Consider the following 17,038-nt stretch of genomic DNA (forward strand, 5'->3'; position numbering starts at 1 on the left):
CTGGGAGGAGGGTATCCAACAATACATCCCGTTGAAGATTTCGGCTAAGGATGGGTTTATCCAACTAAAATTTCTACTATACTCCTCAAAAACTCTCAAGAATATAGATAGATGCCCCAAATGTGCTAATGAACTGGGTACATTCTCGAATGTTGTATGGTCATGTCCTCTAATCCAACAGTTTTGGACAGAAGTGGTAAAGACAAACTCTGTAGGAAATCTAAATGTAAGCATGGACCCTGCTATCCTTCCTTTAGGCACCCGTGATACGGTTACGTCTAATACCCATAAACAGTTGTTTATATTTTATGCCTCATTCTATGCCAGAAAGACTATCCTAACTACATGGAAGCAGCCTGAACTTTCCACGGCTTCGCAATGGTGATCTATAATTGACTCAATCCTACCACTTTATAAACATACATATGTGAGCCTTAAAGGGGTTGTAAACCCTTTAAGGTGTTTTTTCACCTTAATGCATCCTATGGTTTATTTATATGACCTGAAAGGGACAATTGTGTACAGATACTACTTTAAAATTCTGAAAATGAACAGTGCGTGTGACTTTACTGTGTGATGTTCTGGAAAGTTAGGCAATGTCCAGCTGTCTGTTAAATAGCAGGCTGTTGCTACGTTTGCAGGATGATATATATATATATATATATATATATATATATATATATATATATATATATATATATATATATATATATATATATATATATATATATAATTTTTTTTTTTTTTTTGAAGCTCCAAGAAGCTTCTCTCTCTGAACCTGCTTAAAATTCTTGCAATTGATACTGCCTTGTGATGGCCTGAACCGAACACTGCTCTGTTGGAACAAACGGTTAAACTGATATGAGATGCAGAAACTCCAATAGATCTTTCTTCCTTGGTGACCGACTCCTCATGACTGCCCTCAAAAGTTGTGCAAACTGAAGGATTCTTGGCCCATTTAAATGTTATTGCCGATATAGCCCACACTCGTGAGCTATGTGTGGATAGGCTAAGGCCTGGAGGAAGTATAGAACAGCTGACACTGGAAGGGCAGTAGGATCAATGTCTCGCCCTACCAAGAAAAAGCAAACTTGTTCCAGAATTAGGCCTAGATGTTGTAAGTAGAATGTCTTCTCGCACACAACAAAGTAGAGATCACTCTGGAATGAAACTGGAGCAGCCGGAGTTGCCCATCCTCCCCCTTTTAGTGCCCCTGCTTGCGTAGACCCACTCTTTGTGCTCTGGGAAGCTTGTACTAAAATCCGCTTGGAGGTAAACTGCTTCCGGAATTTTGCTGGTGATCTTCCACCCCAGGCGTTTTGGGTTTCACCTCTCTCAATAGCATATTGCTGCGAGTGTCACCCTGGAGCTGAATATAGGCAACTGCTGCCCTGTTGCTAAACTGCAAGGAAACTGCAACTGGTCCTCCTTGACTGTGTGTAGTAAGGCCAAAGTGCTAAAAGGGCTGTTTGAACCCCCAGCGTGTTCAAGATTACCCTCCTTGGCTGAGAATCTCTGCTTGCCTTGACCGAAAGTCCCTTGCAGTGCATCTTCCTGGCTGTCTTGCAGACAACATGATTTGTAACAACTCTCCAGTCTAAAGGTCCTAACAGACCGAGACTTCCTCAAGGTTTTTCCATCACTGCGGACCACTACTCATACTGAGTAACACATATTAACTGTGTTCGATCCTGTTTCCTCCCTTGCACTAAAAATTCTAGTTGAAATTTGCGCAGGTGCCCATGCACCCCAGGAATCATCTATATGCATGATGATGTGCCCAGATGACTGAGGCACTGAGAAGCTATCAAACAAGCGGAAGTATTCTGTTCCTGACTGTCGCCACTTCCTCTGAGGGAAATAAAACTGAGGAACTAGCAGAGCACCCCCAGGTACACCAACTATTGGGATGGAGAAAGTTGGCTTTGCTTTCCCTCTAAGGTGTGAGGATAGGATAGGCATCCTGGCGATCCAGCAACAGCCTCCAGCAATGTGGTTATACTGTTTAATGGAATCCATCTTAAAGATCCTAAAGAGGGCCCAAAAGGGTTCGACCTCTTCCAATTTGCAACTGGACACTAACATCCCCTGCAAACTCCAAACAGGATTGGGTAGAAAACCTGCAATCCCTCTTGAGTCTGAGGTTTCTGTAAGCATTGTAGCAGCCCAACCGCTGTTGTGGACTTGGAAGCCCAGTGGGAGAGAAATGGTCTGGAGGAGGAGCAGTGAGGAATCTCCCGAAGTGACCATGAGTGCCTAATTCCTTCATCCAAGGCTCTGTACAACATGCTGTCCAGAAACCGTGAAGCGTGCCTTCTAGGTCTTACCTTAAGAGTCTGGGCATGCACTTGTGTGACTGGCTCACTGATTTTCCCAGAAGTCTGCACTAAGATGCAAGTCAGATTTTTGGCATCCACTGCTACGAAAATGTCATTTTTGGCAAGACACTCTCAATAGGAAATCATGGCTAAAGGGATGCAGACCCTGCCACTTTCCTCAGTCATGCAGGTGCAGCAGCTGGTTGATTATTAAACTATTCCCATTAGACTCACCCAGTACATGGGCTGGTTATTGCTGGTCTGCCGGCACCTGCAGATGCTACAGTATGTAGGAGCAGGTTGACCTTTAGCTTGTTCAGGGTATACAGTTTTGGCAGCCTGTTTATACTGGCATTTTTCTCGAACCCCCTCCATTCTTCCCCACTTTCGTTTCTAGGAAGCAATACGCAGCCCAGGGTCAAGTGCCAGGGGTTAGACAAACTAGGAGGGACTTCCTGGTCAGCCTCCATATTTTGAGTAGCAGACCGCTGCATCTGTAATATATGTAGGACCCAGGCCTCCTTCAGTCCAATGAGAACCTCCAGAGCCATGAGCTGTCAACATCCCTCCACATAGAGTGGGTCATAAGGCATAGTAGGTGCAGTGCAAAGTAGATTCATGGGCGCCTAGGGTGTGCCACCTGTCCAGGATTCACCCAGACAGTTGGGGTTTTGAATCGTGTGTCAGGGTTTCAGCACACCTGAAACCTGAACACATTACCCAGACCAGGCTGTGGCTCCCCAAGTAACAAATCTGTTGCCGCTGTAGGTGGCTGTTTGGCATCACTGAAAGATGATGATGTCGACTAGCGTGCTCTGTGCCCTACATTACTACTCTACTACTCTCCTTGGGGCATCCAAATGTCTGTACAACACCAACCCGGCAGACTTCTGTAGGTGGACAGCCATGCAGGGAAAAGCATCCAGTAAGATGCCACATCTGCACGGACAAGAACGCGGTCTCCTGTGGCAACAGTCTCCAACAGTTTCCAATATAAGTGTAACAGTTGCTTCAGGTAATTAAGGTGAGTTCAAAACAATCTTGTGCCACTCTTATCAATAATAGACATTTGGCATTACCTGTTAGCTGCATACTCCTCCAGGCAGTGTCTACTCACCAGCCTCCTGGGCATAGATACTGCGCCACAGGCCCTACAGGACTCTTGCTGGGGCTCTGGGGAAGAGGAGCAAAGACGTCTTCCTTGGAACTTTTCTCCTGAGTGAGCGCCATCCGGGCTATGCTTCTCTGAAGGACGTCTGCTTTGCCTTGGCCCGGCCCTTTTGAGAGCGTGGGCATGCGGGGCTGAAGCAAATCAAAGCAATCTGCAGGAAAGGGCACTTTTTTCCTGAAAACTTACCGATACGGTGGTCCCCACCCTAGTTGTTGAAGGTCTTTGAGCAGTAACTGACTCTTGATCTGTGGAGAAATGGGACGGCCAGCTGAGGTGAGGATAGCTGAAAAGCGACAGAAGGAGTAGTAGTAGTAGTTTTAGGAGAAAGGATTCCAACTTTCCTTTTTTTTATTTATCTACATATACCTACATGTATATACAAACCTCTACATATGTACACACACACTCTCACACACTGCAGAGGGTCTGTCTGGGGCGGGTTAAGAAAGGGTTAATTGAAGAGGGCAGGAACTTCCCCTTCAGGCCTGCTTACTGTCAGCTGAGCTGAAGATGTCAGAGAGGAGTTGTGTGTTTGGAGAGAGAGAGAGAGACACACAGCAGCATGCTGTGCGAGAGGATCCATTTCTGGGGTGAGCAAAACTATACCAGAGACTGTAGCTCTGACTAGCGCCATGTACTTTGTCTATATATCAGCCTGTTGGCTAAAGAGACTGAACTTTTCCCATCTCTGCACCTGTGTGACCAGACAAGCCTGTTTCTTCTGTTTGTCTTGCTGAATAAAGCCATTTTTATTTTACTGAACTGTCTGAACCGGTCTTTCACCCCTCTGATCCCCTACAATACATACATGTATTTACAGTGGGGACGAAAAGTATTCAGACCCCCTTAAATTTTTCACTGTTATATTGGAGCCATTTGCTAAAATCATTTAGGTTCATTTTTTTTCCTCATTAATGTACACACAGCACCCCATATTGACAGAAAAACACAGGATTGTTTATATTTTTGCAGATTTATTAAAAAAGAAAAACTGAAATATCACATGGTCCTAAGTATTCAGACCCTTTGCTCAGTATTTAGTAGAAGCACCCCTTTGATCTAATACAGCCATGAGTCTTTTTGGGAAAGATGTAACAAGTTTTTCACACCTGGATTTGGGGATCCTCTGCCATTCCTCCTTGCAGATCCTCTCCAGTTCTGTCAGGTTGGATGGTAAACGGTGGACAGCCATTTTTAGGTCTCTCCAGAGATGCTCAATTGGGTTTAAGTCAGGGCTCTGGCTGGGCCATTCAAGAGCAGTCACAGAGTTGTTGTGAAGCCACTCCTTCGTTATTTTAGCTGTGTAAACCTTTGGCCCAGTCTGAGGTCCTGAGCACTCTGGAGAGGGCTTTCGTTCAGGATATCCCTGTACTTGGCCGCATTCATCTTTCCCTCAATTGCAACCAGTCGTCCTGTCCCTGCAGCTGAAAAACACCCCCACAGCATGATGCTGCCACCACCATGCTTCACTGTTGGGACTGTATTGGACAGGTGATGAGCAGTGCCTGGTTTTCTCCACACATTCCGCTTAGAATTAAGGCCAAAAAGTTCTATCTTCGTCTCATCAGACCAGAGAATCTTATTTCTCACCACTCTCTTGGAGTCCTTCAGGTGTTTTTTTTTTTTTTTTTTTTGCAAACTCCATGCGGGCTCTTGCACCGAGGAGAGGCTTCTGTCGGGCCACTCTGCCATAAAGCCCTGACTGGTGGAGGGCTGCAGTGATGGTGGACTTTCTACAACTTTCTCCCATCTCTCGACTGCATCTCTGGAGCTCAGCCACAGTCCTCTTTGGGTTCTTCTTTACCTCTCTCACCAAGGCTCTTCTCCCTCGATAGCTCAGTTTGGCCGGACGGCCAGCTCTAGGAAGGGTTCTGGTCGTCCCAAACGTCTTCCATTTAAAGATTATGGAGGCCACTGTGCTCTTGGGAACCTTAAGTGCAGCAGAAATTTTTTGTAACCTTGGCCAGATCTGTGCCTTGCCACAATTCTGTCTGAGCTCTTCAGGCAGTTCCTTTGACCTCATGATTCTCATTTGCTCTGACGTGCACTGTGAGCTGTAAGGTCTTATATAGACAGGTGTGTGGCTTTCCTATTCAAGTCCAATAAGTATAATCAAACACAGCTGGACTCGAAGGTGTAGAACCATCTCAAGGATTATCAGAAGAAATGGACAGCACTTGAGTTAAATATATATGTCACAGCAAAGGGTCTGAATACTTAGGACCATGTGATATTTCAGTTTTTCTTTTTTAATCTGCAAAAATGTCAAGGATTCTGTGTTTTTCTGTCAATATGGGGTGCTGTGTGTACATTGAGGAAAAAAGTCAAAAAAAAGAAATGCTTTGGGTTTAGGTGAAGTTTTGAGCATAGTTGATAGGGAGTAAAAGATGTACCCGTATATAGATCTCCAATGAAAGTTAGACCTTAAGCCCAGTGCTCTAAAGAAGCATTTGAAATTGGGAGATTCAACGCTGTTATGGGAAGATGGAGAATTCCCGTGGGAGTGCCCTTGGCTTTTTGGATGAAGGCTCTCCAGACTCTGATGGTGGCTGTGACAGTGTCTAATAAGTAGCGAGAGTGTTGCCACTGTAGGACAAGAGCACTTTAAATTAATTTGGGTGAGGTTGCCATGACCGTACGCTCTATTTGTAGCCAGGTCGTTTGTTGTGGCAGGTTCCACTAATATTTTGTTTGGTCCAGTGGCGGTGCGTCCATTAGGGGCACACAGGCGCCTCTCCCTCTCTCCAGCCACCCCCCTTTATGACTGATGGATAGATTCATGCATAGCATGAATCTATCCATGGCTGTCGCCGCCACAACCTATTCAGGTGTCCGGCCCCTTTTCGGACACCGGGCGCCTGAATTACGGCGACGGGGGTGTATTTTTGAAGCACCTGATTAGAGTCGTAGGCATTTGCGCTCCCCCAAAAATTTGGAGCACCAGTGGCCACTGGCTTGGTCTAAGATCACTGCTCTGTAGTAGGTTGTGATGTCCAGGACCCCAAGACCTGCATATTTGGTTTGGTGTACAGAGAGTAGAGTGTTTGACTCGTGGGCAACTACTCTTCCAGATTAAGGTATTCAACGTAGCCTGGATTTTAGCAATTTTTGCTTTTTGCGAGGATGGGGACCAAAAAAATGTACAGTATGTGGGGAAAAAAAAACATTTTAATGAGCGCCAATCGACCCACCCAACAGGCAGTACTGAGTGCTGCAGGCTGTGTGAAATCTGAGAGTTTAGTGAGAAGCAATTGATAATTTATATGGCAGAGTTGCAAAGAAGGTTAAACAAGATAAATTCCCAAGTATTGGAGGGAAAAAGGTGTTTCAGTGATAGCAGATTTAGTAGATCCGGGGAGGCAGCATTGAGGATTTAGTTTGGCTTACTTTATAGAAGGAGACGCTGCTAAATTGATCTAGCAATTTCTGAAGCTCTGGAAGGGAGCCAAGGAGCTTCATAGGGTAAACAATGACATCATCTGCATAAAGACCTATCTTATGCGTGATGTTGCCAACTTGTATTCCTGTAATTGGTGGATTGGTACAGATGGCTTGGGTGAGGGGTTCCATCACTAGTGCGAATATCAAGGGGGGTAGTGGGCAACCTTGTCTGGTCCCATTAGTAATGGTGAAAGAATCTGATGTCATTCTCAAGGTTGACACTCTTGCACTAGGGTTGGTATGTAGGCTGAGGATCGAATTAAGTATGTTGCCACAGAGAAGCCAAGTTTTTAAAGTACAGCTTTGAGGAATAACCAGTGAACGTGATCAAACGCCTTTTCTGCATCAAAAGATAGGAGCAGAGAAGGTGTTTCGATGTTGCTCAGCCCATTGCAGAAGGTTAATTAAATGTCTAGTTCCGTCTGACGCTTGTCTGCTGGCTACGAAATTAATTTGGTCCATGTGTGCCAAAGGGATTAGCGTTGAGTCAGGTGGCAAGAAGTTTAGCTAATATTTTGGTGTCGGTATTAAGAAGGGAAATGGGCCTGAAGTTGGCTGTGGTGTTAATTGCTTTTCCCTGCTTGGGAATAGTCACCACAAGAGCTTCTATTGATTCCCTGGGTATAGTGCTGGTGGAAACTGGTTAAATGCTGCACAAAAGTGTGGGGGGGTGGGGGTGGTGGACACTCTTTGTAGTATTCATTCCCGAATACATGAGGGTTGGGGGCCTTGTGTAAGGAAAGAGAAGATACGACTTTTTAAATTGTACTGTGAACGGAGATGAAAGGCTTTTAAGATTTTCAGGGGGTACTGTTGGTAGGTCTAAGGATTGAAGGAATTGTTGAATGTCAGCCGGTTGGGAGGGGGGAGGGCATGCACTGCAGGAGGTTAGGTTGTAAAGCTCAGAGTAAAATTAAGCAAATTGGTTTGCAATATCCTTTGGGTTGGTGGGGTTTTTTTTTTTTGCCTGAATCACTGATGAGGTAGGGGATTCTAGATTGCGCTAGTTTCTGTTTGTACTGTCTAGCTAGGAAAGAACCAGGCCTGTTGCCCAGGTGAGGAGTAACAGCTTAATATAGTAATCAAAACTGAGTCTGACTGTCTCCAAAGTTCTGCCTGGTTTTTCTCAAGTGTGAGGCTACTTGTGGTGAAGGGTTAGTCTGATTAAGACGTTCTAAGGTCTTTAGTTGTAGTAGTAGCTGGGTAATTTTGGCGTTGCGTACCTTCTAGTGAGCTCCTATTTTGATAAGCAGACCTGAGAGCTTTGTGAGCTTTCCACAGGGTGTATGGAGAGCTCTGAGCTAGCATTTTCTGGGAAAAAAGTCTCAATCGCAGAGGCGATCAGCTTCTCATAAGGGGGATGGAAAAGCAGGTACCTATTTAGCCTGCAATTTTATTCTGAGGAGATGTTGGGAGAAGCAAATAGATTCATGGTGATTGGAGCATGATCGGACCGGGTAATCGTGCCAACTTTGGTCTCTGATATTGTTTGTAGGGTAGAGGAGTCAGTAAGGAACAAATTGATTCTCAAGTCATGGTGGCATCTCGAGAGAGCCAAAAACCTTTTTCTTTGAAGTAAAGTGCATCTCTTGAAGACAAAGTATGTCAGAATGCTTCTCTCTATAGCATATTGCGTTTGAAAGGGGAATTGAGAATGTTGGCATTTGGTGAGGCGATAGTCATGGCGGGTTTAAAACAATTGGCCTGTAGATGCATGTCAAGAATACACCCATTAAAACCAGTTTCCGCATATCACAGTGGCAGTAGAGATGCAGCATAAAACATTCCTGACAATGCAAGATATCAATGTGAAAGACCTCATCAGATATAAACAGAAAAGTTTTTAAATAATGAAGATAAAATATCAGTAGGTGTGCATAGCACCCTATACATATGGAAGTGGCAACTAAGAAAGCCGTAGAAACGGTATTCCTCCCGGTCTGCCCCTAGAGACGAGCCGTGGTGGTGCATCTTTCATCTGGTGGGTAATGAAATGAGACGGAGTGTTGTAATGCCTGGCAGAGATTAAGGACAGGAGGCACGCAGACCTCCATATTAGGATTGTTGGATGGTGTACCATGGTTTAAAGCGAAGTTGCAGTGGCCGGCTTTGTGGGGGAGCGTTGATGAGGTCCCATTAATCAGGCTCTTGATTCCATCCTTTAAAGAGAAGAAAGTAGTGGATTGATCTTGGTACGTGACCATCAGCTTGACAGGGAAACCCCATTTATAAGGATGTGGCATTCCCTGAGTATGGTGGTAACAGGAGCAAAGTCTTTCCTTCTTTTGACAGTAGCTGCAGACAGGTTGGTATAGAGAGCGATGCTCGCATATGGACTTGGTAGTCGGGTGAAGACCTAGCGGCTTTGAACAACTGGTCTTTAACCTGATAGACATGTATGCGGGCTAATACATCATGGAGGACCTCTGCTGGCAGGTGTGGAGGTTTGAGGATCCTATCTGCACGATCGATTACAAGATCTGCAGTGGTGAGGTGTGGGAGGAGTTTGAGGATCAGATGTTGAAGGTATGTTGTCAGATCGAAGGGTTTGACTGACTCCAGGATTCCCCTAAATTTGATGTTATTACAGCGCAATCTATCTTCAAGATCGGCCAGTTTGGTCCGAATAGCGAGTATCTCCTGAATTTGGTCATATGTAATTGCCATATTGTTATAAGCTTGGTTTGCTCTCCAATTCATCTGTGCGGTCTTCCACGTGATCCATCCTAATTGGGAAATGGAAGAGCACAATTCCTTCTGCATCTCCCTTTGCAGAGAAATCAACATCAGCTTGAGTGCATTCTCTGATGCTGGTTTATCGCCTGCGGGGAATAATGACCATCTTGAGCTACCTTAGCTTGTTTGGCAGCACCGCAAAAGATGCTTCTTGTACTGAGGGTCTTTGTCAGGAGACTCAGTAGGTGAGGGTGCAGACCTCTTACCTCTGTCAGCAGCTGCTTGTAAAGATGAGTCTGAGAGGAGCCGCCGCATCCACTTCATCCATGCTGTCAGGGTCTGTGTGAAGAGGGGCCGCTTTTCCTGGCTGCAGCTCAGTGTCCCCATTGGCACCATCTTGGAGTGCCTGTTATGGCGAGACGGGGAAAAATTCTGAGGCGCGGTGGGCCGAATGATCTCCACCCTCATCCTGGAGTTGCCAGCTGGGTCCATCAGGTGAACCATCCCCTCTGGGTCTGAAAAGGATGCTGGAAAGTCGCGGTGTGCCGCTGTTTATCTCCGTGGGCAGAGGAGCTGGTGAATCAGGCAGCCATCTAGTTACGCTCCAGGCCATGCCTCAATTTTTTCGGATAGATGTAAACCTAGCCTAAAAGTAGGGGGTAAAGCCGCCTGAATTTCTCAAATTGTCCCAATTTTACAGTACATACTTTTGCAGGTCATTGACTCGGAAGAAGCTAGATCGGCATCATGACAGAAGCAGGAAATTTTTAGAAAAGTCAGCAATGACAAATTTCTTTCATGACAGGTTTACATTAAATTTTTGGCTATGGCAAGTTAGTACAGCCTAGTTAGTGTCTGTATATATACATGTAGGTGTCTAGAATTGTTTCTAAACTAAAATATACTTGGAAATGGGTTGATTGTTGCTGCTCATGTTATGTATATGTTCGTATACATATTTCAGATTATTCCTTAACTTGCCTCAACATCATGAAATATGACCCATCAAAATATTGTCATAACATTAAAAAAATAGATGACACTTTTAAACTTGTACCTGTTTCCCAGTTAACTTGGCAGCTAGGAGGAGAAGATGATGAAATCGGTAGAAAACGCAGAGGGGTGTTTCCAAACCTAATGTCTCCTCAAAAAAAGAAGGCCGTAATTCCACCTATAAGTGGTGGCTACAATGATGCACAAATGGATCAAAGAATTCCTTTAGCATCTATACAAACCGCTGAAAGGCAGTCTAATACAAAAGAAAAACGTAGGCATTTACAAAACAGCAGCATCAACAGCATGACTGATGAATATGACACTGAGGAGGAGCTCCAATCTGTTCTTAAAAGAGAGGCTGCAACAAGAACTGTTAAATATGCTGAAGATTGTTATATAGAGGATGACTCTTCTGAGCTCAGTTACGCAGCATACTGGACAAAACAGAACGCTATACCAAAGATGAATTCCACATTTCATGGACTAGATGACAGTGAATATGAATCTGCTAATACTGATGAAATAATCACTGTTGCAAAAACACTCCAGAAAAGGTGTGATCATTTTAAAACAAAAGCTGAAACTGTAAAAGTTGATGAGTTCAATCAAATAAAAATACAGAAGTGTAAAGAGGGGTCCACATTTTCACATGGAACAAATGATAAATGCAAATCCATGAATATTGAGATGAATAATTCAGAATCGGACAGTGAAACTGGTGCTTCTGAAAACGACAGCAGCAGTTTTTATTCGGATGAAGAATATAAAGCTATGATGCAGAACTGCTTAAAACTGGGTTTGACAATCGGAGATTTGGAAACACTGGTAAAAGAAGCTAATGAATTTAAGAATAATGCTGATGATAAAACTGAGAATGATGGTGAATGTGACAATGATGATATAAATTCAAAAGACGGTTATGGTGTTGCTGAGAATCCACTGGCTTCAGGATCTAAAATACCTACTTTAGAGAAGAAACAAAATGCTAGACTGGTATCGGCAGGCATTAAGAAAAAATTGAATACTGAAAACCTACAAAGAGTGTTGGAATCAGGCAGCCAGGGTAACTGTGATGAATCCGACAGCAGCGATTCTGATTTTGAGAAGCATTATGAGCCCATAAATATAAACGACCATAGAGAGAATGTTAAAACTAAAGCACTAAAACGAAAATCGCCTCTAGCATTGCAGTGTCTAGTGAACCATGAACTGAAAAAAAGAGCTCAAGGTAAAAAAGGAGAAACCAACAAAGACTGGTACCCAGGATTTGAAAATATAAAGGCAAAGAGAGGCCTAGAACCAGATGATATAGTAGCTTCTATTTTAGAAGGTGACGGTATCAGTGATCAGCAATCATTTCCAAAAAAGAAGATAAATACTCCAGTGAAACCTCCAGCATTTAAAGGCCTGAGTTCAGTATCGGCTTCAGCTGCAAAAGCAAATTCAGTGTTTGGTTCATCTACAATTTCCAGTGTTGAGAATGCAGCTGTTACAGAAATCAGCAACGTCCTAAAGCAAAGTAGTTACGGTAGTAAACAAACAAAGCAAGCAGAAAGACCAGAACCATCCAGAGATTCCAAATTGGTATTTCTTGAAGCCAAGTCAAAAATTAGAAGTAGCAGCAGTGATAGTGAGAAGTGCAACAGTGGCTTATGCTGTAACTCTTCATCATTTGCTAAACACAGTATCTCTCAGATTGATGCAGCAAAGGAAAAGACGACTCTAGAAGTCAAACAGAAGCAAGATAACCAGAAGCGCTTGGTAGCAATGATGGCGCGCAGAAAAGAGCTTGAACTGCAGAAACAAATCATTCAAGGTGCTCTGCTGGAACTGGTAAGCAATTTCATTTAATCAAGATAGGAAATGCCCCTCCCTACCAAAAAAATGCAATAAAAATTTATGTTGTATATGTTGCTGCTAACCCACTGTCACGTGTTCCCACATCCACTGAAATAGTATATGTAAATAGTGCAGTGCAAAAAAACAATCAATATATACGATAAATCGATTGAACTTTTCTTGGTGGAAACATAAGCAAAGAAAAGGCGCCTCTAAGTGTAGAAGTAAAACAGTTTAATATCCCCAGCAGGATTAAAAACACTTACAAATTCAGAAGGCAAAAACGGCACATCATGACAAATGGTGGAATAGTGGGTTCTTCAGCATCGGAAGGGGTCACAGCGGAAAGGAATCCCCAGGCTGTTATTTGTGTGGTAACACTGAGTCCAGTCAGGATCAGCAGTGGAGTATCCAGGACGCTGAATCCGCTGGCGACAGTGATGTAGTCTGGGAACAGGACGAGAGGACCCGGAAATGATGTCAGCACTGAGGGACCACAAACGGATGTGGTCATAAGAAAGGGATGCGTTTCGGAACTCTATCTGGTTCCTTTATCAACCTATCATGTAAATAAGTGCAAAAACAAATGAAATAGCGATAGATATAATCAAGCAATCTAAACAAATATTAATGTTTACTACTAGTACCTTCAATAAAAGTAATTTATATATCACCAGAAAGTGTCTGTGTGGTATTTCAAGTGTCCATATATCACCCGCAAGTAAAGGAATAATTGGCAGTATTCTCACAATATTTGATTTCATCCAAATCTGAAATCTGTGCACGTTGCCTCCTTTCCCCAATTCCTGTCCACCACCTGCTGTGTGTGTGTGTGTGTGTGTGTGTGTGTATATGTGTATATGTGTATATATATATATATATATATATATATATATATATATATATATATATATAATATGTGTGTGTGTGTGTATATGTATGTATATATATATATATATATATATATATATATATATATATATATATATATATATATATATATATATATACACACAGTGGCTTGCGAAAGTATTCGGCCCCCTTGAACTTTTCAACCTTTTGCCACATTTCAGGCTTCAAACATAAAGATATAAAATTTAAATTTTTTGTGAAGAATCACCAACAAGTGGGACACAATTGTGAAGTGGAACGAAATCTATTGGATATTTTAAACTTTTTTAGCAATTAAAAAACTGAAAAGTGGTGCGTGCAAAATTATTCGGCCCCTTTACTTTCAGTGCAGCAAACTCACTCCAGAAGTTCAGCGAGGATCTCTGAATGATCCAATGTTGTCCTAAATGACTGATGGTGATAAATAGAATCCACCTGTGTGTAATCAAGTCTCTGTATAAATGCACCTGCTCTGTGATAGTCTCAGGGTTCTGTTGAAAGCGCAGAGAGCATCATGAAGACCAAGGAACACACCAGGCAGGTCCGTAATACTGTTGTGGAGAAGTTTAAAGCCGGATTTGGATACAAAAAGATTTCCCAAGCTTTAAACATCCCAAGGAGCACTGTGCAAGCGATCATTTTGAAATGGAAGGAGTATCAGACCACTGCAAATCTACCAAGACCTGGCTGTCCCTCTAAACTTTCAGCTCAGACAAGGAGAAGACTGATCAGAGATGCAGCCAAGAGGCCCATGATCACTCTGGATGAACTGCAGAGAACTACAGCTGAGGTGGGAGAGTCTGTCCATAGGACAACAATCGTACACTGCACAAATCTGGTCTTTATGGAAGAGTGGCAAGAAGAAAGCCATTTCTCAAAGATATCCATAAAAAGTCTCGTCTAAAGTTTGCCACAAGCCACCTGGGAGACACACCAAACATGTGGAAGAAGGTGCTCTGGTCCGATGAAACCAAAATCGAACTTTTTGGCCACAATGCAAAATGATATGTTTGGCGTAAAAGCAACACAGCTCATCACACTCAACACACCATCCCCACTGTCAAACATGGTGGTGGCAGCATCATGGTTTGGGCCTGCTTTTCTTCAGCAGGGACAGGGAAGATGGTTAAAATTGAGAGGAAGATGGATGCAGCCAAATACAGGACCATTCTGGATGAAAACCTGTTGGAGTCTGCAAAAGACCTGAAACTGGGACGGAGATTTATCTTCCAACAAGACAATGATCCCAAACATACAGCAAAATCTACAAAGGAATGGTTCACAAATAAACGTATCCAGGTGTTAGAATGGCCAAGTCAAAGTCCAGACCTGAATCCAATCGAGAATCTGTGGAAAGAGCTCAAAACTGCTGTTCACAAATGCTCTCCATTCAACCTCACTGAGCTCGAGCTGTTTTGCAAGGAAGAATGGGCAAGAATTTCAGTCTCTCGATGTGCAAAACTGATAGAGACATACCCCAAGCGACTTGCAGCTGTAATCGGAGCAAAAGGTGGCTCTACAAAGTATTAACGCAAGGGGGCTGAATAATTTTGCACGCCCCACTTTTCATTTTTTTATTAGTTAAAAAAGTTTCAAAAATCCAAAAGATTTCGTTCCACTTCACAATTGTGTCCCACTTGTTGGTGATTCTTCACAAAAAATAAAAATGTTATATCTTTATGTTTGAAGCCTGAAATGTGGCAAAAGGTTGAAAAGTTCAAGGGGGCCGAATACTTTTGCAAGCCACTGTGTGTATATATGTATATGTATATATATATATATATATATATATATATATATATATATATATATATATATATATATATATATATATATATATATATATGATCCCTACACAGTGGTAAGGTTATTGCACTTTGTCCTTATCTTAGGGCTGGCATTCCATCCAGGAATTCACCAGATTTATCAAAGTGGGGCTTTCTGGTCAGCTCTCCCTCCAGCAGCAGTCGCTCCAAAAGAATAAAACAGCCTTTTATAGTTTATATTGTTTTCTGCACTATCCCTTTATTTAAAAAAAACACAAACAAAAACCTTGTAAAACATCTCACAAAATGAGTGCACTTCCATCCATTGCACTCAGATTATTGCCTTCTTTAACAGTATAGTGTTAACCCTCTTAAGGATCAGCATTGATATCAGCGTATGCGTGTACATCAACTTCCAGTTTCGGACAGGATGACGTCGCATGGCCCCGTTACTGATGAGTTTCGTCACATGACTCGTGACTTCATCAAAGCAAAAAGGAGCCATGATGCTAAGGATGTAATTTATACCCATGCCTTATTTACTATGCAACTTTGGTAAACTGCGCCATTTTGGAGAAACAATGAACAAACACACAAGGTTGCATTGTGCACCATATTGGAGACCAATTTATAATATATACAGGTGCCATTTTTAAAGACCAGCTCAAACGAATAAACACTCCAGTCTCTGATAGCCGGGAAATATAAAACACTATGCTTTCAGTTAATAGGCAATAACTAATTCAAACAGAATGGGGCTAATGCATTAAAAATGTAATATGTAACACACAAAGCATGCCAATGCTTTTGATTTATTGTAAAAAAAAAAAAAAAAAAAAAAAAAAAAAAAACTGGTGTTGGTTATTACAATACTAACAAAGCACCTTAAAATTAAAAAATGCAATATGAATTTTTTATATTAAAATATTTTTAATAAGTAGTTTTAAATGCCTATTTAAATGTTACATTTAATACATATTTAGCTCAGACAGGTTACATTTAGTTTAAATTTCTTAAAAGTAATAAAAATCTGAAATTTATATAAACTGGAAAAAAACTAGGAAATTAAATAAACCAACGTTCATCTAGTGGCTAAAATGCTAATGGTACCTATAATCCTTTTTATATACCGACCTCTAGTGGTAAATTAATATTTTTCCTTGTAAGTACTAAACTGTATGTATGTGTGTGTGTGTGTGTGTGTGTGTATGTATATGTGTGTGTGTGTGTGTGTGTGTGTGTGTATATATATATATATGTATGTATGTATGTATATATATATATATATATATATATATATATATATATATATATATATATATATATATATATATATATATATATATATATATATATATATATATATATATATATATAGTGTGTGTGTGTGTATATTATACACACACATACATATATATATTAAAATGTATAGTGTGTATATGTATATATAAAATGTATAGTGTGTGCAATAAAGCAATTTAGGTTGAAATCTGTTTGGTACTAATGTCTTCATCTCGTAGAACCACTTTTTCTCTTTGCTTCATCGACTTAATTTTATTGGGCCCTCTACAGTGACTTTTATATTTTTTGATGCCTTAAAACATTAGTCATGCATCAAAGAAAAACAAGATGGATCTACAAGGTTTGGCACCTGTATATATTATAAATCCGATGCGATCTTGTGTGTGACCAGTTACCAGCTTGCATTTAAAGTAACCCCATTCTGTTAGTTTTATTTGACTTCGCTATTGCCAGCTGATATTGAGTTGCCTGAAAGCATAGTGTGTTCTTTTTCCTGGCTATCAGAGATGGGAGTGTTTATTAGTTTGAGTTGGTCTTTAAAATAGCGCCTGGATATATTATAAATTGGTCTCCAATATAGCGCCTTATGCGACCTCATATGTTTGTTCTGGTGGTAGTTCTCTAAAATTCTGCCGATT

At 41.8% G+C, this 17,038-nt stretch overlaps 1 protein-coding gene across 14 annotated transcripts in view; it reads left to right on the forward strand.

Moving 5' to 3' along the window:
- NOL8 (nucleolar protein 8) overlaps positions 1 to 17,038 on the forward strand; it is a 602,139-nt gene that overhangs the window by 100,693 nt on the left and 484,408 nt on the right. For all 14 annotated transcript variants that reach the window (XR_012235284.1, XM_073592676.1, XM_073592685.1 and 11 more), the window contains one exon: positions 10,594 to 12,435. Coding sequence is in view for 13 of the 14 variants with exons in the window: in XM_073592676.1 (XP_073448777.1) it covers positions 10,594 to 12,435 (1,842 nt within the window). In the remaining variant the exon portion in view is untranslated. The remainder of the gene's footprint in view (positions 1 to 10,593; positions 12,436 to 17,038) is intronic.

Source organism: Aquarana catesbeiana, linkage group LG07 (assembly GCF_042186555.1).
Source record: "Aquarana catesbeiana isolate 2022-GZ linkage group LG07, ASM4218655v1, whole genome shotgun sequence".
Lineage (NCBI taxonomy): Eukaryota > Metazoa > Chordata > Amphibia > Anura > Ranidae > Aquarana > Aquarana catesbeiana.